This window comes from Pieris napi, chromosome 4 (genome assembly GCF_905475465.1).
Source record: "Pieris napi chromosome 4, ilPieNapi1.2, whole genome shotgun sequence".
Lineage (NCBI taxonomy): Eukaryota > Metazoa > Arthropoda > Insecta > Lepidoptera > Pieridae > Pieris > Pieris napi.
The window spans coordinates 10,064,401-10,089,824 of NC_062237.1; the positions used below are offsets into that span (position 1 = coordinate 10,064,401).

General features: G+C 32.8%; 1 protein-coding gene across 2 annotated transcripts; it reads left to right on the forward strand.

Moving 5' to 3' along the window:
• Positions 1-1,855: 1,855 nt before the first annotated feature.
• Positions 1,856-24,323, forward strand: LOC125049167 (G-protein coupled receptor Mth2-like). 2 transcript variants are annotated; one of them, XM_047648307.1, is made up of 10 exons: positions 1,856-2,478; positions 9,644-9,824; positions 12,756-12,947; positions 18,325-18,403; positions 18,824-18,862; positions 20,407-20,588; positions 21,423-21,594; positions 22,423-22,608; positions 23,458-23,590; positions 24,029-24,323. In XM_047648307.1, the coding sequence occupies exons 1-9, from the start codon at positions 2,068-2,070 to the stop codon at positions 23,585-23,587; spliced, it is 1,572 nt and encodes a 523-aa protein (XP_047504263.1). In that variant the 5' UTR covers positions 1,856-2,067; the 3' UTR covers positions 23,588-23,590; positions 24,029-24,323. The 2 variants fall into 2 exon arrangements, with proteins under 2 accessions (XP_047504263.1, XP_047504264.1); XM_047648308.1 differs by lacking the exon at positions 18,824-18,862.
• Positions 24,324-25,424: the final 1,101 nt, after the last annotated feature.

Genomic DNA, 25,424 nt, shown 5'->3' on the forward strand with positions numbered 1-25,424 from the left:
ATAGGTCATTCTTATAGGCAAGAAAAACTTAAGCAACAACAACAGGACCAATATCAACAGAGGTGTGCCCTTATTTAAATAAAAAATAACTATGACTGAAACATTTTTATTTTACTACCTGTCTGTTTAATATAAATCAATTCCTAACTATTAGTATAGGTCGGTTATCGAAAGCTGGCGGGTTCACAGTACTCACACTAATGCAATTCATGATGTATTTATGATTGTATTTCAGTTTGACATCACGTCTCGCGCTTATTCACAGACACTACACAAGCACAAAGTGTAAATGTGTTGAAGCCGCCAGCTTTAGTTAACATACCTATAGGTATAGGTCATTCATGTAGGCAAGAAAAACTTGACACGTGACAAAGCATGAGTTAGTTATACTGTAAACTAAACTACACTAAACTCACATACATACAAGAAACTAAAACAACTAAAGTAAATTCTGTAATCACGTAAACGAATGTCAAGGTTTTTACGCACTACCTAATATTATTGTTAGATATAAAACTAATACTATATTGTGTATTATTTTATTCGTACATTATATTTAGATCAAAAACAGTCTCCGACGAAATGAACTCTATAGATGCGCACTATAGATCTCACCCTATGAGTATTGAGATCTATTAATCTGTGACCGTCTTGTGTGCGGGCGGTATAAAAATCAATTAATTATTGTCACAGTGGTTATTTCTATAAAAATCTTAAAATCAAAATTTTAATAATTTTGAAAAGTTCAAATTGATTAGAGAAATGAATGATTTAAGGTGATGCAAACCTTAAAAAACGTAAGCTTTTACGAATCCTTGTGTATCTATGTGGAACTTTTTACTGGTGTCATTGGTGCTTAAACAGCTGTTACACCATTTTATCTATTGGTTTCTTTCTGTATGACATTTCTTAAAACTCGCTTTACAGTTTATCCATTATTTAAACCAATAAACCATCAAGGTTGAAACTTAATGATTGTAGAGAACACACTTGTAATACTTGTGACTAAATATCTTTAGTAGTAAAAAAGTTTAATTTCGCATCGCGCTAGTCCACTCGACTATCGACTTATGTTTTCCAAATCGACCTACTAGGTGGAGGTTCGTTAGCCATGTTATTGTCTTATAGTGTTAACTACTAAATCACTACTTAGAAGAATTATTTGCGCGTCATACTTGAAATATAATATATTTTTACTTAGATATATAAATTTAAAAAAAATGACATTTAAGATAGAAATCCATTATGCATGATTTTAATTCTATATTAACTTTTCACAGTAGCAGTGTTCGCCTAGTGGCTTCAGCGTGCGCCTCTCATACCTGAGGTAATAGGTTCGATCCCCGGCTGTGCACCAATGGACTTACTTTCTATGTGCGCATTTAACATTTGCTCGAACGGTGAAGGAAAACATCGTGAGGAAACCGACATGTCTTAGACCCAAAAAGTCGAAGCCGTGTGTCAGGCACTGGAAGCTGATCACCTTCTTGCCTATTAGATTAAAAATGATCATGAAACAGATTCAGAAATCTGTGGCCAAGACCTAAAGAGGTTGTAGCGCCACTGTTTATTTTATTAACTTTTCGACTGTCTTTTGTAGTTTACCTTTATAATTATAAAAATACACTTTTAACATATCTTATAATTATTTATTTCGTAAAAAAACTACGCACAAAGGACATGTTTTTATATTATTCTTGCATTTAAATCTTTAATCTTCAGAGACCAATATATGCGTTCATTACAATTGCATATAATATGTATTGTCCCTGCCACATGCAAACTAAAAGTAGTCGCGTAGTCTCAAAGTAAAGAAATTGAAGTTTCAGAATTCTGGCAAACAGTCTGAATGTAACACTAGCGCGGTCACGACGTTGCTATACTCATATTGCCGATAACACTATTGCCGAGAACTTGTTATCTCTTATCAATATGATACATCATTACCTTACAAGCACCGTGATAAACGTTTATTCGCGATAAAACGATTTATATTACTCATACAAATTAACTTTTAATAATGTTCATAGGAAATTTGTTAAAAATAGAGATTTGTGATTTAGCAAGATGAGGTGTTTTTTGATTGTTTTCTTTGTGTACACAGTTAGTTGTGAACTATGTTCTCGTGACGAAAGATTAAATATAACTGAGGGTGTGAAGTTTGAAAATGAATCTATTATATTCGAGGATGTAGAGTATGTGAAGGGAAATTGGTTCGAATTAGAAGATGGTACATTTGGTTGTCCCTGTATTGGGCGTACTTGTTTGTGGAAATGCTGTGGGGCCGGACAGGCTTATGTCAACAGATCCTGTACGGATGTGGACATGACGGAAGTGAATCCTTTTAATCCACCTGTTTATAAAGGGGCGGAGGCAACAAGTATCAACGCATCGGCCCAATTCTTTTATAAGTACACGCTGTCTTGTCCAAAATACCTAGTTGGTGCTAGAAATAACGAGTTTACTTATATACAGAAGGTAATTGTAATTAATTATCCTAATTATATGAATTGTTATATTTACAGATCATGGATGTGGTACGTTGTTGATGGTTATATCGTTATCTATTATTTTTCATGGTCATGATCTTTGTTCAATTCATTTAGTTTTTCGTAAAAACTACTGAAGCTACGTAATTCTTTGCAAACGAGCTTGTAGTATAGTTAGTAATAGTAAACACATAACATTATTCAGTTTATAGATACGAATAATATATGTTTAATATTCGTAAACACCTTATCTAATCTTAATATACAAAACAAAGTCGGGTTTGTTCGAACGCTTATAACTCGAGAACGGCTGGAACGATTTTCGATTTGTTGTATTTGTCTCCGTCGCGAATAGCAGAATAATTATATTTTGAAAATTGACAAAAACAAATAGGTAATACAAAATGTTTATTTGTTTCGTATTTGTCAAACATTTTATGTTTTTTCCGTGGAAACGCTCTTCCCCTCTCAAATTAAAGAACGTGTACAATGGCGTTTTTAAAAAATATAGAATGAGTAATTAAAATGGATTGACATACGTATGTATATATATATATACTGGTTTTCAAATATTTATGGGTCTGTTCAGACGTTTATTTCTTTATCTGTTAATATCTTAATAAAGCAGTCAAATTAGAACTTATTTTGTATTCAATGTATTACTTGCATAAAACCTTAAATTAAGTTCAGCTTATCTGTAACACGACATTCATTGTTAGACGTTACGGAGTTCGCCCAGTTAATAAAGGGTTTTTCAACAAGAACTTTGTTTTCTAAAACAAAATAAAACAAAGAATTTAGAGGAAAATGAATAAAATTTTTATTGTATTACAAAGAGAAAAGTTTGGCAATTATGAATGAAAAATGATATCTGGCAAATGTCCACCACGACCACGCTGACAGATGTTGATTCTTTCATCAAAATTTTTAATCACTTTTTGGCAAAATGGAGGGTCTATTTCGTTAATGACATCACGGATTTTGAGTTTTAAGGCTGCAATCGATTCGATTGGCTCCGTATAGACTCTGTCTTTAACATAGCCCCACAAAAAATAATCCAGTGGTGTTAAATCACACGATCTGGCTGGCCACTTAACAGCTGAATTTCGCGAAATTATGCGCTCGGGAAATTTGGTTTGCAATAAATTGATCGTTTCATTGGCTGTGTGACATGTGGCACCGTCCTGTTGAAACCACATTTCAGTGATATCCATGTCATCAATAATAGGCCAAAATTTAGTGGTTAACATCTCGCGATACCGTGATCCATTGACTGTTACCGCATTTCCAGCCTCATCTTCGAAAAAAAACGGCCCAATCACGCCTCCAGACCACATAGTGCACCACACAGTAACACGTTGAGTATGCAAAGCCTTCTCAATAATTGCTTTAGGATTTTCAGAAGCCCAAATGCGACAATTTTGCTTGTTGACGTACCCTGACAAATGAAAATGGGCTTCGTCTGAAAAAAAGATTTTTTCAGAAAAACCAGCAGGTTGTTCCTGAATGAACTGAGCGAATCTGCGGCGATTTGAATGGTCGATCAGCTTTAATTCCTGCACCAGTTGAATCTTGTAAGGCTTCAAAGCCAAATCCTTTCGCAAAATTCGCCATGTTGTGCTTTTGGATAACCCCAATTGTTGAGAACGTCGTGAAATTGACAAATTTTGATCTTCTTCAACACTGTGGCTCACGGCGGCGATGTTTTCTGTTGAACGACCCGGTCGAACACGTGTTGGTGTTGGCACATTTTGTACCGAGCCTGTCGACTCAAATTTCGCGACCAAATTCTTAACAGCGGTCTCAGAAGGACGATTATGCTGGCCGAAAATATCACGAATTTTACGAAATGTAACTTTAACAGAACCACCATTTTTATAGTGGATTTGAATTATTTTAATGCGATTTTCGAGCGAAATTGAATTCATTGTAATAATTGCCAAAGCACCTGCTACGAATACCGCCAAAAACTAAATGTCAAAACTATCACGTTCTCGGTGTTGCCACAATTGAAAAACAAACTTCTTGTTGAAATACCCTTTATAAATCAAAGAGAATAATTATAAGCCTAAACAGGTACATTTACACAACTTATTAGCAAAGACGATATTTTCAGGTTGTCTAAAGGATATTTGTGTGGATACTCGTAATATAATTGCGTTAATGTGTAGCTTAGGATAAGTCGAGGCTCAGATAGAACTATGACTCTGGTATGTCAGAAATATATAGGATTTGCCCTACAGGAATCGCACTTAGCTTAAGTCTCGACTCTGAATCTTACCCTCATAGCCATAGGCATTTTAAAATAAAGAAATACTGCTCTTCTCTAGGCAGGTGCTCCCAGATACCAGCTTCTTCCTTTTAACGAAACTCAGCGAAGGGCTTATAGAATTGTCAATCTCCAATGTAATACTGATTGACTTGATTTGACGACTCATTGGTCTAGTGGTTAGTACCCCTGACTGCGAATCCATGGGTCCCAGGTTCGATTCCCGGCTGAGACGAACATCGATGTGATGAGCATTTGGTGTTGTGCTTAGGTCTTGGGTGTTCAAATATGTATTTATATGTCAATCTATCTATAATATGTATGTATATCCGTTGCCTAGTACCCATAACACAAGCTTCACCAGCTTAGCATGGGACTAGGTCAATTGGTGTGAATTGTCTTTAAAAAAAAAAAATCTTTCTCTCTACGCAGAGATTTATGTTTTTATAAACTGTACTATGGACAGTGTTCCTAAGAGTGGTTTGGGTATTAACTCCAGATCACATCGGCTTCACCTTGATGGCTGGAAGTCTTCCGCTTTACTTGGCCTATTCGGCGAACTAGCGAAATGTGGAATCGACTCCCAGTGGAGATCATCCCTGGGAGATACGACCCAATTGTTTAAAAAGAGAGCATACTCCTCCCTCATAGGCCGGCAACGCATTTACTAAAATGGGTGTCCATGGGCTGCGAAGACTGCCGTTTATGGGCGTCCCGTAGGCCTAGGCGTTTGCCTATATTTAAAAAGGAGAATTTTGGACAATATAATATGAAATGTGAACCAATCGCAAGTATTCTTCTGAATTTTAGTGTTGCGACTACAGCTACGGAATTGCAAGCTCATACTTTTCGATCATATCCGTATTATTTATATTTAATATAAAACTTCAAGCATTTCTTGGTACTGTTGTGCTTTATAATATATATATTTCAGCTCTTGAATCTTTAAAACCAATAATTCTTATTTTGTGTTTGAACGTAACCTTGGCTTACTTATTTCTAATAGGAAAAATCTTATTAATAGGATTTATTAAGATTTTTGAGGGCAAATGGTTATCGTTTGTATTTTGATTTTATATCTATTTTATGAGGCAAATAACGCGTAAAAATGGCATCGATTTAGATTTGAGATAACTCTTAATCCGAATAAACAAGCTTTTTACTAAAACTTAACTAAACATACTAGAAGATTGTTTTATTATTACAAATATTGGGGCTGTATGCCCCAGTGGCAACTGACAGTTCGCTTTGATTAGCCTGGGAAATTATTAAAAAGTTCAACAAAGGTAGAAGCTATTCACCTTCCCGTTAAAGAAATTGTCTAATAGATATTTTCCCCATTAAACAGTGTCGGGACATTGAATACATTCTTTGTATTCTAGTGTTTATATTATTTTATTTAATAAGCTTTAAGATCGTATTACCATTAACAATTTCTAGTTTTAAATATCGCAGGTAAGTTCAAAAAGGGTGTGAAGAAAACAAGCTGTTTCTACAAAGGGTCAACTTATTTACACGTCTTAAGTTAGTCAAATGTTTAAGTTTCCATCATTCAGCAAATATTTGGATGACGTAAATAAATATTTAAGTAACACATTGTTTTTGCAATGTTATTTTCGCACGACGGAACGTGTTTTAATTTAAAATTTTGGTCTGGTTATGCTAACAAATGTATTCGCTCCGAATAGTATTTAAGACTGTTTATTATTACAGCCGTCATTATTTTAACACATGATTAGTGTTACCATGTGTGGGAAACTATTATGAAAACAATATTTTGGGTAATGTTAACATTTTACACACTTAAATCGCTTCACAATTTTGTTTCATAGACATCGTTATAATATACGAATTATATTCAAAATATATGCCATGTTTATACCTTCGTTTAGAAATACCTAGGAACTAGGAAGCGATACGCAAGCTTTCATACAAAAAAATTAAACGACTAATTTATAATCTCCTCTTTGGTCTATTATAGAAGTCGGTTTTTTGAATAAGATAGCTATCGTAATTAGAAAGTAGCGATAGTGTTGTATACAAAATTCAAATTCAGTCATTTATTCATCTAGGTACAATTTGTACACTATTGTATGTCAATTTACGCCAAATCACTATCTTATAGCGGCATTAATGACCACCCATTGTTAACATCTATATAATCTTGAACTGTGTAATATTCTTTTTTATTAGGGTTTCCTTGATGTAAAGTTGAAACTTATGTAGCGGAAGTTTGGTTACATGATCTGGAAAACTTAATAAGCAATCCACGAGCGAGTTTGAAACTAAACAAAAGCACGAATGCATATTTAAGAATAAGTAGTAGTAATAAATTGAGCTGTCAAAACCTATCGTGTTGACTAATACCAACATTTACGAAAGTATCGTAAAATTCATACTAAACCGGTAAAATTTATTCAGTGTCCCGAAGCTCTTCAATGGGGCTTAATATCTATTTGACAATTTCTTTAACGCGAAGGTGAGTAGCTTCTACCTTTGTTGAACTTTTTAATAATTTCCCAGGCTAATCAAATCGAACAGTCAGCCGCCACTTGGGCATGCATCGCCAATATTTGTAATAATAAAAGAAGCTTCTAGTATTTTCAGTTAAGTTTCAATAAATAGTTCGCAATAGATTGTACATATTATAAGTATTTCTCATGAAATATTCTTATGAGAATTAAAATAATATAAGATATGTGGTCCAACCCTCTATCATACGCCTGCATTTTACGATCATACATATTCATTTGTTTATTATACGAATGCATGAATTATAAGTGAATGGAACTTGTTCAAATGGCGCCATTTAATTAAGCAAATTGACAATCATTCTAAACAAACAGGTTAAGTTCAAGTTGTCAAGATCAATATCATTTTAAAACATAATTGAATTAATAACTGGTACAATGTTTTAATAACACCGTACCTTAGTATGGACATGTCATATAACCCGGAGAACCTAGGTTTAATTTTTTCTAGTTATTTTGTTGCCTTACAAAATCCTAGAAACAGATGTAGAAATGTGTCTGTCCCATACTCTTCATAAAATACTGCAAAAAATAAATAAATAATTATATTGCATATTTTTATAAAAAATGCTTTGCAATAGCTTTACCGCGGCAGTCCCCGAGTGCCACACGTATTTTTTTTTTAATTTGGTAGCGCAGGAAATCATTGGCAGAAATTAAATTAAGGAGTACACGTATGACGTACGTTGTTCGTAATTTTATGTAGACACACGTTTGGTACTTATCCATATCCACGAAATTAAATAGGAAGTATTGATCATTATTTTTCGTTTATGTTTGTTTCTATTGTTATTGACTTCCTTTTTTAACATTCTGCGTTTTTGGTAATCGAAATGTTTATATGTAATCTATATGGTGGTTCCTACGTAAGTATCTCGTTTGGTTATAAAAAATAAAATATTATTCAAGTAAAACCATTTATGTTTAAAATAATCACTTTCGTTGAGGCATTTTAGCGGACGCGCCTAGTTTACGAAACATGAACCATGAAACTCACCCAAGTTTGATTATTTTCCAATCTTCCTTCTTCGTCTTCTTCCTTCGTCTTAGAACTGATGCAACACATTCACATGTTCTACAATCATACTAATTTTCATTCGCAAATTACTTGACAAATTTAATTGCCTGCAAATTTTTTTAACAATACCTGTGTATTGTTTGTAATGTTATTTCCTAAAATGAATTTTTAGTTTTATCGAACCTTGTATTTCACTAATTTCATATTAATTACGGCCGTTTTAAAAAAATTACTTACTTATACATTCTCATAAATTACAGGACATATTAAATATTTATTTATTACATATATTATATATCATATATTGATAGTACTCTATATATTTTTAAAAGGAACATTGTTTCTAGAACTTCCTTTGGAGCGAAGTGATAAAAACAACATTTAACATTATGTATTCATCTACTTATTGCATCGAACTGGACATAATAAACTAAGTTAAATAATCAAAATCTCATATCAGCAAGTACTATACATTTTGTTAAAAAACTTTTTCCTAGCGAAACTCACTTCGCTGAAAGTTTATTTTCGAAGTTAGTTTTTATCAATAATAAACAATGATTTGGGGCATGATCTAGAATTTATTGAATGTCCGGTCTTTCTTATAATAGTTTAATCTTAAAATCCTGAACTAGCAGTCTCTGCTGGCTTCGCACGGAAATTTAAAAAAAATTGGAAAAGTATAAACTATGTTACTCAGGGATAATGTAACATTCTAATAGTGAACGAATTTTTAATCAGTCCAGTAATTTTTGAGTTTGTTATGGAAACAAACAATTATAATATTAGTATAGATTAATAGATACACAACGATTCTGTACGGATTATGATTTTTGACAAGCCAACAAAACTTACCACAAACAATAATAATAAATAATAATAATAATAAATCCCGTTTTATTTCCAATCATGACAAAAAAAAAACAAATTATTATACACAGCTTAGATTATTTTACATATTTTATAAAAAAAAAATTCTTTTGCTTGTTATTCTATATTCTAGCTTCCTTCAGTACCGTCGATCGGAACCCCTTCACGGTTAAAGGCCTCCTCCAGCTTTTTCCAACTGACTCTGGGTATGGCTCTCTTTCTCCAATCTTTTCCTGCTACCGCTTCTATTTCTTCTATCCACCTTTTTTTTTGGCGACCTCTTCTCCTTCTTCCTTTTGGTCCTTTCCATACAGAATATAAGACGAAGAACAAAAGTTATAGATGCCTTACATTATGCCCTAAAACAGAAGTGGCAGTGGGCAGGGCATATAGCAAGATACACAAACAATACGCAACATAAATATAAATCGAAACGAATTCAAGAATATATTATGAACATTTTTTTCAGAACGGGACCTTGTATGAGATAGCAGATGGCCTGCCTCAGTGGCATCCACCAGCAAGATACTGTGTTGAAATGTGGCAGGACGCTACTCATATAGAGCCGATATTGGTGGCGGGTGTGTGCTACCCTGACGACGGCCAACAGGATGTTGACAGTCCTGCGCTTTTTATCGCATATAGTATAGGTAAGAACTAACGATTTAAAAAAAAAAGGGTGCGTGTACTTATGTACGCGCGTAAGAAGTTATACTTCTTTGGCATTATTAAAAAAAGAATTGATTGCAAGCAAATAATTAATTACAATTAAATAATCAAAGACTGGAAAAGGAGTCATGATAGTCAATAAAGTTCAGTTTATATTTGAAAAATTAAATAAATAAATATTTATTATTATTCTCTTACATTAAGTGTAATATAAATTCTATTATTATTCGAATGTTGTTTTTAAATTATGTCCACTGCCGTAGCATCTTCCGTGGGCAACTTCATTCTGTTAATTTTGTGTAACGGACAACGGTACGCGCGCATCGTAAAATTTCACTCTCATAAATTTTTCATAACGCGCCTAAAGAAGTATAACTTCAAAAATAGGCTTGAGTTACCTTGCGAACCTACGGAGTGAAGTTCATAGAGCGAAGTGGGGTTCATACAATCAATTAATTGTTAATAAAAAAAAAATTGTGCACACTGACATGGTTTTTGTTTTAATTTTTGTGCATTGTAAAATACACCTTAAGACAAAATTATAAAGACGTAGCGTCGTCATAAATTTGATATTTTACATGATATATTTACACAGACCAAAACCATTTTATCCAAATTTAACATCTTCTATATATAATTCAATTGAAAAAATAACTAAAACATAAAATTATTATATTATATCTATAACACATCAACATGTAATTAGCAATAATATTAATAAAATTAAACTTATAAACATAAACTAATAATAATAAAATAATATACATTGAAATAAATAACGAAACTTAACATAAACTAAAATATATCATTAAAAGGAGTCCCTTTAGGCAAGGTTCCGAAGATACTGGCAGCGTTCCCCCTTTGAATTGCTAGACTAATTCTTTGTCCGAGGTAGCTGCCAGATTTTCGGTCTCCTGTGATGTCGACTAACCTTTTTGAAATTTCTTTAAAAAGCCTTAAAGCGCTAGGACCCCACGGACCAAGGGTCTCGACACCGAATGGGACAAAATCATATTCAGAGCCCAGACCATTTACATGATTGTGTAAATTGTTTAATCGTAATGCCAGACGGCCGGCGGTCAACGGCGTGTGTCAGGCACAGAAAACTGAATACCTATATGCCTCTTAGAAAAACAATTGATTACGAAACAGATACAGAAAATCTGAGACCCAGACCTAAAAGGCTGTAGCGCCACTGGATTTGTTATGTTTAATATAATTAAATCAAACTAGCTATCTGTTTACGCTTATTTTCTATCTATATTTGAAAACAAAACACGTAAACATCTCTGGATTTCACGTCAAAGTCACGATTTACCATTACGTTAAAAGATGACTAAAGTGTTGTAACAGTCTCAATAAGGTTAAGTGCTGACAAATATTAGATTTCGTTAACAAACCCACGTGAGCCATAAAATTTACGAGCCATTAACATGGCCATAGGGTGTCATTACAACTGTTATAAATCCCTAATAGGTTGAAAATCTACTATTTTCTCTCTATCTATCTATTCTATTTTGACAAGCACCCGTAGTTTGGTCGACTATACCTTCCCATAATCCTCTGAAACGGGTCGACCGATTTCTATAATTTTTTTATGCATAATCAGTTAGTCAGATAATCGGCTACTATCTATCTTTTAAACCTATCACTTAGATAAGGGGAGTCCACCCCAATTTTTTTTTTAGACAAGTTTTTGTTTTTATTTTTTTATGATACAGCATACAAATATACATACATTTAATTTTCACTCCTCTGCGATCAACCCTTATTTTTTATTAAAGTAGATAGTTATTTTTATTGAACTTAAAAAATGTTTCCTAGAAATAATATGTACATGGCAAAACAACAGTTTCCGGGTCAGCCTTGCGATTCTGTAACTCTGTAACTGATTTGAGTCCGACCGCCGCTGCAAAAACCGCTGTGTGAGTTCGAAAAGTGAGTTACAGAATCGCCAGGCAGCTAGTAGATATAATAGACGAACGTAATCACTGGTTTCATTGGAATCAATATTATTACTGAGTACGGGAAAAGATATATTTTTTTCCCTACTAAAAGTACATACAGGTCTTCCCGCAAAATATAGCCTATATTTGTAACAAGTTATAGAGGCTCTATTGATGAGGAAACTTTTACCAAAGGAAGGATTTTAACGGTGTAAACAGTGAGTTTCTGTCACTCACGATAATTTTAAATGCTCGCGTGTTACTTGACAATTTTGATATTGCTTACACCAACTGTCATTTCTAACACAAAAATAATTTTAAATTCCAGTAGTATTAATGCGTGCAGCTAAACATTCTTCTTCTTCTATTGTGACCCCTTAGTCAAAAAGAAACTAAAGAACTCTTGTTTCATTTTCTCAAATTGTGTTAGCGATGTGATGATAAAAAACATGAATGAATTAAAACAGTACAATCTTAATATATATAAATTACATCAAGTTGTTTGTCCGCTATGGACTCCTAAACTACTTAACCGAATTCTATCAAATTTTCACACCGTGTGCAGTTTGATATAACTTAAAAGATAGTACAGTTACATCTTAATTTATACCCGCAATATTCTTTTTTTACAAATTATTTGTTTATTGTTTGACATTTACAATTCTAACAGATGGCGCTGTGTTGAAAGTACCAACGTTTCACATAAGCTACAATTTAATGGCATATATGTAGTTTACTACTGTAATGTAATATACCAAAAACCTTAGCCACAGCAACGCTTGGCCGAGTATGCTAGTTAAACTGTATTATTAGGCAGTATCAGAGATTAACGTAACCATTAACAGCTAATAAACTACTCTGAGTTGTAATTTATAAGAATTACAGATGCAGACTCCATATTGTTTATCTAATGGCTGATAACATTGCACAACTACCCTCTTGAGTAATTATTATTTATTTCCAAAGGTCTAATGATATCGATACCGTTCCTGTTGGCAACATTCCTGGTGTACGCGTTCATCCCGGAGTTACGCAATCTACACGGCCTATGTCTTATGGCGTACTGCGGTGGACTAATAATTGCCTATTCCTTCCTGTCTTACTTGAAACTACACTTTGGGAAGATTGGCGTTGATATGACCGGATGTTATATTATAGGTGAGTAACAAAAGCAGTGTAGGTCTAGTGGCTTCTCCGTATCTGTCAGCCCTGAGGTCAGGGGTTCGATCCTGGTGGTGCCCAATCGCACGTACGGATAGGTGATGAAACCGTCTTGTATCAAATCCAAACCGACGACATATGTTATACAGAAGGCTAATCACCTACTTGGCTATAAAATAAAAATTTTCAAAAGAAACCGATGCAATCTGAGACAAATTACATCATCATCTGAGACAAGGCACACGAACAATACACATAGGTATAGGTAAAATACTTCACTAAAAAACACAAAACATGCATGTGTATCAATTATAAATGTGCAACAACAATTACAGTGGAATATTACAAAAACAGCAGAAGCAATAACAATTCTAGATAGTAATCTAACAATTTGTAGTTTTCGTTAATAGAGTTTACATTAATTTATTTATTAAAAATAACATTCATAAGATATAGTAGAATATATATAAAAATAAAAGGTTTTATTTTTAAAATAAATAAATCACTAAAATGTTAAAGTTTCGTCCCTTTGGTAAAGTGATCGTAATTAAGCATAGACTTAAGCATTTACTTGTTTTATTGCGATGCTTACACGTTGAGAAAAAAGCAGTAACAAAGTGGCCGCACTGCCAGTATGAAATAGAACAGAAGTCGATCAAAGGCTTATCCAAATCTATTTATCAGAGTCCCAGTCCCCCTTCAGCGTGATACCCTCATACCTGAGATTGTAGGTGGGCTTTTTGTCTGTGTACGCATTTAAAAATCGCTGGTACAGCGAAGGAAAACATCGTGAGAAAACCGTTATGCCTCAGAGGCTTACAACCAAAAAGACGACGGCGTGCGTCAGGCACAGAAGGATGATAACAATTAGGTAAGTCTCGAAGCAGATACAGAAATCCGAGGCCCTATCCTAATCTTAGTAAAACATATTATGTGATGTCATGTAGGTAGTCTATAAGTTATAACCTACCTATGTGGGTAGATACACGTCTGTGGCTATTTTCTATAGGATGAGATTTAGCCTTGTTGGGTCTGTGACTTGCAACGGCGGTTTTTTTATCACCGTAAGTGTTAATTGCGAGAATGATAAATCAATTAGTGTGGTTCGTTTCGAGCAGCCACAGAAGCGAAAACAGTTATTAATATATTTATGAAATAATTTTAGTCTATTGACAATAGTTCTTAAACGTAAATAATTTTATCGTAAAAAAAAATATTGGTTGTTTGTAAAGTAGGTTTACGATCGAGATGTTTACGTGATAACGTCTTATTGGTGATATAAGTTTTTGGGAAGTAAGGAATTAATGAAGATAACAATTTTTTCAAATTTTAAATTACATCTATCGTTTTATTCACACTTTTGATGATAAATTTCGGGTGTAAAATGACAAGTTTACTTATTCGACTATGATATACATTTTTCTTCATACATTCACGGAATGACTGGCAGCGCTCGAGATGAGACGGGAGATCGGTCCGTCTCTCTCTCGTTATACCTGCGATCGCGCTCGTGAGGTTTTGGTGTGACACAAGTTTCTGAACATGTCACCCGACTAAAACGATATTAAAGACGTTATCACGTCAAAAAGACATTTCAAATTCATAACAATAATGAATATCTTCACATATTAAAGAAAAATATACTCGTAAAAATATGCCTATTATGGCACACCCAAGCTATTAATGAAATTTAAATATCAGGGCTAATGACTCAAACAAAATTAATATTATGTTACCTTTTAACAAGGCGTGTCAAATTTTTTCGTAATTAGGTTAATTATAGCTTTGTACAGTATCCATTGAAATAGGCTATTTGAGTAAGATTTTTAGCAGATTCGCTGTTGACAATAATTTTCTATTTTACAGCGTATTTTATATATAAACAGTTCATTATCATAATTTAACTAGATCAAAGTATGGAAATTTGTTCATTTTGATACCATTAGAGTAGAATTTCTTAAGACACGGGGCACAAAAGCGCAATTATTAAATATTTAAGGAGACATGACACTAGAGCTTTTCTCGCAAATTGAATCAGTGTGGCAATACGGCGAGGAAGTGCTGTCAGCATAATGTATTAACTGAACAAAAAGGACATCGTGTTGTATATTTAAACTATCGTAGAGACCGGGATACATAAATTCAATTAAAAAGTTTTCGTTATTGCAGGAAACTTTTTAATTACAATTTACCTGCAACAGGCTGCAACATTTTTTCATTAGCATAAAAATAGAATAAAGCAAAGTAAGCATAATTAATGCAAATTCAAGCAAATTCAAGCAATTTTCAACTGGTATTTTAGTTTTTGGATAAAATATTGGAAGAAAGAAACCATACACATAGTGGAAAATAATAAATTTAAAATATTAATTTATATCCCTTTGGAGTAAAGACTCATAGGCCGTGAGGTTCAAGTGCGGAGGCGCTAATGAAAGATTCAAGTTGGCGCCTGGTAAATACAGGGCTATGTCAGGACCACAAATGGAGATCCGTGGTGCCTGCCGAGATCTTTGGAAAAAATGCGTGTATATAAATGAATAAAATATTTTTGAAGTTATACTTCTTTTGGCGCGTTAGGGAATAATGATGGGAGTAAATTTTTACGATACGCGCGCACGCCGTCACAAAAAACCGACACCCTGAAGTTAGCTATAGTCAACATCTTAGTTTTTTCTATTGTTAGTGTCGTTTTCTCTACAAGCGTAAAATAAATTTTTTGAAAAGATTTTTATCTTGTTACGCCACAGAAGTATAACTTCTAACGCGTGTACAAGTACGCACGTTTTTTATATTTTTGTTTTATATCGATCAAAATTGTAATTATCGATGTGGTAGTAAAGAATTCGAGTTAGCTGGTTTTACAAATTACTTCAATATTTTATGGGTTATACAATATACATATAAATTCGAATATGACAAGCAAACGAGACAAAAGAAAAGTTTTTTAAATATATTTAGTACTTTAAAAAAATCTGTATTTGTCTTGACATAGAGATCCTAATTAAATACAAAGAACGACATGTAAACAATGTGTTGCTGCAAAAATACTGTCGACTACAAACTATTTAATTAACCTAAGTACTTTGCCCGTGACATGCTAATGCAGGGATAGCGTGTATCTATCACCATTGATAATGAGTACCTACTGATTTTATTTAACACACAAATATAGAGTATTATCTTCTTAATCTGCATAGTAATAATAGTAATTAGAAATATATAAATAGAAAATTTAATTTGAAAAGCTTGGTCCCTGTGGCAGTGTACCTTTAATACTAGCAGCATTTCTTCGCTGTATTACGATGCTTATTCGTTGCCCAAGAAAAAAGCTCTGGGGTCACCGGTAATGACTACAAGGCGTAAACTTTTTTTTTATATATGATACCAACCTACGGGATGACTAAAAAGGGCAGTCACCACCAGTCCATGGACACCTATTTAGTGTGTGAGTTGCCGGCTTTTAACTTAAATCTTTCTTAGAATTTCATTTAATAAGGGAACAAAATCAAAGTTGGAAAGACACTTATAAATTAGCCGTTTAAATCTTTTTTCTTCTTTAAAACTCTGTTTTATTAAACCTTAATAATATATTCCAACACTGATTTTAAATTCAAACCCACACGATGGATTACGTAGATCGAGTAAAATAATGTAATAAATTCGCGTGTATGAGAATTGCTTGTTAAAGAAGTTTTATATAAATTTATTGTACGCGCGGGAATCATAGACAATATTGAGATTAAATAAAAACTATTTAAAACTATGAGTGTCGGTACAAACCTGTCCTACGATTTTTTTTCAGTTCTCCTATAAATTATTTTTTATGAGGCCTGTTGTGCCTGACATGATCGATTTTTGTGTCTTAGACATGCTTCCGCATTATGTTTTCCTTCACCATAATGTTAGTAAGTACTAATTGATACAAAACTTAGATATCTACAGCCACAGTTGGGGCTAAACGCACGACCTCAGTGTTGAGAGTGCATGCGTCGTGCGTTTAAGTAAAAAAACAAATTAATCAAACCAGGACATAAATGTATGAAACAAGAAATTATTGTGTTTAGTGGTTACGTACAATTTATAACCACACATTAATTATGTAAATGTATCTTTTACGTTTATGTATAAAACCATTAAACTATTGTTAGATAACAAATAATATTTGTAGCAGTGCCGAAATATATTAATATTTGATTTCAGTGCAATAGTCATAACAAGGTTTAGTTATTAGTTTAATGGCATAAACGTCGTTGTTTTATGAGTACTTGAAGATAATAATAAATTCAAATTACTACTACGATTAGTATTTATGTTAATCGTAAATAATATTCTAAATAATAATATAGATGTCAATGACAGTGTGTGTGCTAGTGAGACTGATTACAGAAATAAGTACGAATTATTAATACGATAAATAATTATTTTGTTAGTATGACGCCCATAAATCAACAATTATAAATCGGTAAAGCATGTAAGTTTGTAGGAAGTAACGTTCAAAGCTCTTTGGCAAATTATTTTATGAAAGCTTTTGTTTTTGAGTGAAAGAGGCCTAAAACATTTCTTTCTCATTATTTCTATCTAAACTTGAACTACACGCTTAGATTTATACTACTACGAAATGACCAAACAATATTATATATACATATTTTAACTAAATTGTTGTGAGGTGAGGCTACAACCTCAAGCTACAAGCTAACAATTGTTTTTGTTAGTGTTAGTCTCCGTTTCCTAATGTTCTTCTGTGTCAGACATGTCGAACTTTAAGTCTAACCCTGTCGCTGACCTCACGACGTTTACCTTACTGTGTGAAGAAGAGTTTTGCCCACATAAAAAGAAAATCTGAAACAATCAAACTATAGACGCAAAAATTATATTTATAGTGGAGCTAAAGAAAATCAAAGAATACGATGACAGATGGCCGATCGTCTACAGCGCGAATCAAAACCAAATGTTTAAAAGAAAACATTTTCAGTGGCTATTTTTTGAATTGTTTCACTTTTCACAGATGAATAAAGTGTTTATGATGCGTAAATTTTAAAACTAAATCGGGTTTGTTCTAATACTTATAACTCGAGAACGGCTGGACAGATTTTAGTGGTATTAATTGGTATGCTTTTTTCATTTTCATAACATTGGAAAATACGAAAAAATAAAAAAAAAACAAAAAAAATCCAATACACAATGTTTATAGGTTTCGTTATTGTGAAATATTTAATTAAGATAATATCCACAATACTCGGATAATGGCGTATTTTGTATTTTTTAAATGTATAATAACGTCTTTAGTGAGAAAGGATTGACATATATTAATATAATAAATAAATATAAATATATAAAGCAAGGTCAATCTTAAATATTTTTTAACAATTTTCAGCGTTCATCGTGTACTACACTTTTCAAACGAGTTTTTTCTGGCTTAACATCATGTGTATCGATATATGGAGAACTTTTAGGTAAGATTTATATTTTTATTAATATCTAATAAGTACGGAAGACAATAAATTAGTTTTATTATCTTTGACGGAATAACTAAGGATGGAATGGTATGCACCGCAATCGAGCTGTGATAGAAAATTTATTTTTATGTCGCCATTTTTATTTCAAATATAAAAACATGGTTAAAGTACAAAATTACACAACAGATAGGCTATTCCAACCTTATTTATCCATTCTTTTACTGCTGTTTTCTATTTGTGTAATAAATTATACAGAACCTGTATTCATAAATATTTAATAGTATTATGCAAAACGAATAAATAGTTTCACAAACAATATCACCATATGTAGTAATTGTCTTGGTACAATAGATCACTATTACTACAAATTAAAAAAAACATAGATTTTTTGTAAATAAAATGAAAAATGTATTCCAGAAACGTGGCACCAACTTCTGTCGCATTTCACCCAGACCAGTAGGTAGTTTCGAAGGTCCTTTCTTTCGACCATTGTTGTTTTACAGCCATTTCCTATATTCTATTTACGAATACAACTCAGAAATATCATCATAATATGGTTAAAAGTAAATATTTTAAATACTGGCACCAATAGAATTCAAATGAAATTTTAACAGAAACAAAATGCAAACAAGAGAGTATCGTACCTTTTCTGGCAACAATTATAAAACAAATAACATTATCAAAACGTAAATATAATTTATTTTCATTCAATATATTATGTATTCGTTTATTCGTGTTTTTTTTAATGGTTTTCATATAAAAAATAAAGAAATACCTTATTTCTTCTCAAATATAAGGCATAATTTACCTCCAAGTGATGTTTAAAATACACAAGTGAACTTAAAAATGTTTATACGATTGAAATAACAAAACTATTGCACGCTGAACTGATGTCATTCAAGAAAAGCGTACCAATTCTTAAAAGGCCGGCAACGGGAGCTCTCTCGCAATGAGTGTCCATGGGCACTTAACATTAGGTAACATTATCAATCATTTCTAAAAAAAATGATACTACACTTTTTGAGTTACTTAGGATTTTACGAGGATGCTTTCTTACAAATGGTAATTCGTAAATAGAATATAGGAACGACCTCTCTGTAGCATGTTCTGTCGTTAGCTATTAGAGTTAATACTATACTCATTATTATATACATTTCCAAATAGCATATTGATCGGTAGCTGTTCCACTAAATAGTTTATTTTTAAACCTATTACGTTTTCAAATTAAGGTAAACAAAGTTGTACCAATTCTTATTTAGGTATTTGGCATGTACAAAATAGCACGATTATGTTATGGCATGATTATTTAAATCGTGAACTTTTTTCCTATGCTTATTCCTAAGGATCGGTGGACTTTCGTCCTCACAAACGTCTAACAGGTAAATTGGGTTTATGTAATTAAACTAAAATTGCAATAACTCCGTAATCTTTATGTAGTAGCTCTCCCCGCGAACTTCGTTTCGCCTTTATATGTTTTTTTTACTTAGCCCACCTTTTTAGTTGCTAAATACGTATATATGGAACATTTTTGTATGCCCCATAGAGACCTTTAGACCTATAGAGCTTTTCCGGAATTAAAGCCTAAGTACTAAATAAAACAATTTTTTTTCAATTGCTATCCTCAGATTTCAAGGAATAAATAAAATAAAAAAATACTCGCAGTCATGTCGAGTTTTGCACTTAGTACCATTAATTTACTTACCGTCGAATTTACGCTTAGATCTTTTAAATTACGCGACGGAATTTAAAGGTTATCAATAAGACAGAGTCAAGACCTAATAGTTATTGGATTGTTAAAATACTTCTATACTACTAAAACAGTGTCAAATAAAAATAAAGTAAATATGTTAAGTTTCGAGTTAGTTTTATTTCGAGTTGGCATTGCTTTCTGGTTTTCCAGTCAAGTTTATAAAAATATATATTTTAATAAGTACATTGTTCCTCGCAATAACAAAATATTTCAATTCGTGCTCTTCTAATAAAAAAAAACTTTTAAACAGCCATGGCTACAGAGGTACTTCGAACAAACGTCGGGAGAAGAAGCGTTTTGCCTTATATGGGTTGTATGCGTGGGGGGTACCAGCAATCCTCACCGCGGTAACAATTGCTATGCAGTACAGTGAGAATCTGCCTCCAGGTGTGGTTACACCTGGATTTGGAACGCAGAGGTGCTGGTTTGCTGGTAAGTGACCATAAGAAAGAATTAAGATAATATTTCGCTTATATAATATACGTAGGAGAATATAGAGTAGCCATAAGATCGTTTATTAAAAACTAAACATAACATTCAAATACACAGCATTTACAATTTTCTTAACCTACATAGTTATAATAAAAATAATTAAAAATTAATGAAAAGAAAATTAAAACAAATTCAAAAAGTTTGGTCCCTGTGGCTGTACCTTTCAAAGCTGGCAGCATTTCCTCGCTTACCTTTTTGGTTGAGTGATGAAAGCACCAGCTCTTGGGTCACCGGTACTATATACCAGGCGCCAACTTAAATCTTTAATTAGCGCCTGTGCACTTGAACCCCACGGCCCAAGAGTCTCTACTGCAAAGGGAACTTGTCCGAGGGAGGTGAGGTCCACCTGAGGTGTATTGACTAAATTAAGAAAACACAATGCAGACATGAATGGCGAGATTTGGAGGAGGCCTTTGCCAAAAAGGGCACACAGATACCTAAATAGAATGAGATATTATATTTGACGGCTTCGATCCCCGGCTGAGAAAAATATCGATGTGATGAGCATTTGGTGTTGTGCTTAGGTCTTGGGTGTTTAAATATGTATTTATATGTCTATCTATCTATAATATGTATGTATATCCGTTGCCTAGTACCAATAACACAAGTTTCACCAGCTTAACATGGGACTAGGTCAATTGGTGTGAATTGTCCAATTAAAAAAAAAAAAAAAGATAGAAATATAAATGAGTCTGAAATAAAAGGCTATTATTAATATTAATACGTATAATAAAATCTCTTGCAAATTATATAGTTACAGCCATTATTTTTCAGATTGGATGAGCGAATTGGTGTACTTTTTCATCCCCGTGTTTTTGTTGGTTATTTGCAATGCTGTGCTCTTCACAATCACGGCATATCGCATTCGTGCGATTCGTCAGGAAACTGCTATATTGAAAGGTGCCGAATCATCGCGAAGTGACAAATTGAAGAAAGATAAACAAAGGTAAATAAATTGTATTTATCTCTAGCGCTTTAGTCTTTGTGTAAGCGCTAGGGAATGCAATCTCGAGTCAAGATCATTAATTTGAGATCTCGTGGGATAGTGAATTACAATTTCGCAATCCTATATATTTAGGAAGGATTTTGGAATAACTTCTTAAGAAGCTAGGAATATCGCGAGTGCTGTCTGATAAGCCACATCTTATCAATCGCTATGTAATATATATGTCACCGTAAAATTGTAAACACCGTTAGATTGTAATATATCTCGCGAGATTGTAAACTGTCGAAAGATTGTGAACCTCAACGAACTGCTTACAATTTAAGGTATTATTCGGTAGTTATATGAAATTGTTGGGAAGTAAAATTAATCTGTAATTGACCAAAGAAGTTTGAATGATAACTAAGTTAGTGTAGTACAATCTACCGAATAATAATACGTTAAATTGTAAGCAGTTAGCTGAGGTTCACAATCTTTCGACAGTTTATAATCTCGCAAGATAGATTACAATCTAACGGTTTTTAACATTTTTCCTTAACATATATATGTAATACCCAGCTGGTATGTAATACCCAGCTGCTGGAAATGAACTCTCAGACTTAACACTGGTTAGCACCAGCGTGAGTGAGCTATTATAAGCGAGGCTTTCCCCTACTCATATAGATTCATCTTTTTTTTATGGCTGACTCAAATCTATCTTATCTCTCAGAAACACGCGAAGGACTTTTAGATTCTCTCAGAGTCTCTTCATATTCCTCTTGAAGATTCGTGTTGGTTTATAGCAGCAACACGTAAAATCAAAATCAATAAAAAATTGCTTTTGTATTTCAGATATGGACTTTATTTAAAACTGTTTGTGGTGATGGGCGTCAATTGGTCTGTGGAAGTGATAAGCTTCGCTGTGGGCGGTTCAAACTGGTATTGGGTACTGATAGATTTATCTAACATCGCTCTTGGCATCTACATATTCTTCATATTCGTGTGGAAGAACAAAGTTCGCAACCTTGTTACTAAGAAGTGAGTATATTAAATATTACATTGTCTCTGGTTCAGCGTATTTATCCGCCTAATTTACCAAAATCCTCACTATCGTCATCGTACTCAATTGTAATCAACGTAGCATTTATTCATAAAAGCTAGCCAACGCTCGGCAAATTGATTTCAATGTGTGAACTCAACAGCGGGAGGAAAGCGTAAAAACACATAGTCGCATGTGTAGAGTAATAGGAAAATGTTAAAAATATTTCTGTGTCTTGCACTTAATGTGTAATGTCTCTTAATTAAACTTAAATTGTATTAATAGTAAATTTTTGAAGTGAAACTTCTTTAGGCACATGAGGGTAATTTTTTTCGGAACGTCACCAAGATGTGCAGCGTTTTTGTCGAAGAAAAGGGAGAGAGCGATTGAAACCGATCGAGAGAGAGTGCGAAGGGATTACCTTATAAAAATGCAATTAAAATTAAAATTTCGTAAAGAGAATTTATGAAATATATAAGTATTTTATATTTTATCCAAAATAAAATCTGAAATGACGAATTGTAAATTAAAATGCCACGTGTTTTTACTATCGAATAAATAAATTTGTTATTTGTATTAAGTTTCGACACTTTTAATATTTTAATGACAATTAAATTCATTTAATTTCTAACTTATCTTCCTAATCTAAAGTTTTAGATTTGTATAAATATGAAAAAGAGTTAAAAATGTTAGTTTGTTAGTTTGCCAAAGAAGTTTCACTTCTGAGATGTGTACTTTGCACGCACGCCCTTTTTTTGTGCCATCCCGCTATTTTTGCATCTGCACTGATTTATTAAAGAGATTTTTCCTCAAAGATATATTTTATTTTACAAAAAAATGTTAATCAGGTGGCAGAGGCTCCGAGGAGTTCGTATGCCGGAGACTAGCACAGGTCGGTGGATGTCCAGCTCGGCACAAACAGAGGACACTAGGATCTCGCACGACGAAACTGGCATACGACTTAAGGAACTCCGTTGATTTGTGAGTTAACTGACTATCGAACATAAAGTAGTAATAGTAATTATAATAATTACTCCTTAGTGATTTTAATACATATTAATTTTATAGGCCCTTAGAGCAACTAAGTTATCCACATACTATGTTTACTATTGACGCGTTTGTATACGTTTTTATTCCATTTTTAGCGATATTTTTTGTGAAAAACCATATAATTTATTTGGCTGATTTAATTAGGGCGATTATAAAAATTTATCTGTAAACAATTTGTAGGCAAAAGTCACTTTTTACGTCTTTAAATGTAAAACAATTATTAATTTCAACCATTCTAAGAAAGTCTTCTTCTTCATTGTTTGAATCAATAGTAATTTGTCTCCATATGAATAAACTTAAAATTATTTTATTATAATTACACGTACAATAAGTTAGACCTCTTTTCTCATTCACTCTATTTATTTCCAGCTTCTACAGTAATGCACCAACAATAGAATTAGTATAGCCATCACTCTACATTTTAGATTTTACACCCTTAGTTATACAAACTAAATTAGTCTAATTGTATTATTTTAAATAAAGTACTCTTTCGTTTCTTACTGTCGAATTGTGGCTATGTCAACGTAAAATTGTAAAAACCGTTAGATTGTAATCTATCTCGCGAGATTGTAAACTGTCGAAAAGTTGTGTGTCGGTGTTTTGGTAAATGTAAATTGATGTCGTCTTGAAAGTAACTCACAGCTTTAGGATGTTGAAAGTGAACGTGAAATTGAATGAACGTGAAGTAAAATTAATCTGTGATTGACCAAAGAAGTGCAGTTTGAATGATAATTAAGTTAGTGTTGGTCTCCAAACATAGTCTAAATAACATACATTTTCCATGTTTTAATATTTTTTTAAGATTATAATCTACCGAATAATAATACGTTAAATTGTAAACAGTACCTTGAGTTCACAATCTATCGACAGTTTATAATCTCGCGAGATAGATTGCAATCTAACGGTTTTTACAATTTTACGTACTACACTGTATTGAAAACAGACAGTATAGAGCAAGATCCCAGGGCCGCCAGACGTCACGTATTTTCTGACGGATGAAATGTGGACGATTGGGTAGTGTTAGTATGTACTATGATCGTATGCCTACCTGCTAGCTTGGTCAAACGGCCAATTTCCAGGTATCAGGTAATCAAGGTACACAAAAACATTACTTACTTCACGTAAATTCTCATGGCTGATTTTTATATATGTTTTCGAGTGTATAGTTAAAAATAAATTGTCAATACTCCCAGACACTTTCCGTCGGCCATATTGCTTAACAGACGCTTTAAGGGTCTCAAAATAATTAGTCAACTTCACGTAAATTCTGACGCTCCATTTTTATATATGTTCATCCGACAACTATTTTAAAAGCTTTGACAAGAAGACAGACCGATCCAAGGGGCCAATCATCCCCTAAACTAAATTTTAATATCTCTATGAGTGAGATAGCATTATCTACGCGCATGAGACTGAGTGAGACCGACTGCGCTGTTAAAGACATGAAAATTACTTGAACAGATATTTTATAATTTTAAGAACTTTTGTTGACAAGTAAATTATAGCAACAAAAATAAGAAAAAAATTGACACATAATAAGTAATACTAAAAATAGCCGACATTTTTTTTTTTTTCAATTTATTAATTAGAACTAAAAAATATTTTTTTAAAATACCACTTATATTTAAATAGCAGCAATTTTTTTAATTAATTATTTATTGGAAATTTGGAAACAAAGTGGAAAAATATTAATTCTTCAATATTTCTTAACAGTGGCTTTTAATCTTCATTATCATCATCATCAAATATCAATCTTGAAATTGAA

Bases quoted from the DNA above. Each gene is read 5' to 3' on its own strand.
- LOC125049167 (XM_047648307.1), top strand. From the start codon at position 2,068: ATGAGGTGTTTTTTGATTGTTTTCTTTGTGTACACAGTTAGTTGTGAA. The intron at 18,404-18,823 runs GTAAGATTTATA...AATGTATTCCAG, and splicing joins GATATATGGAGAACTTTTAG to AAACGTGGCACCAACTTCTG. The intron at 21,595-22,422 runs GTAAATAAATTG...TTTGTATTTCAG, and splicing joins TTGAAGAAAGATAAACAAAG to ATATGGACTTTATTTAAAAC.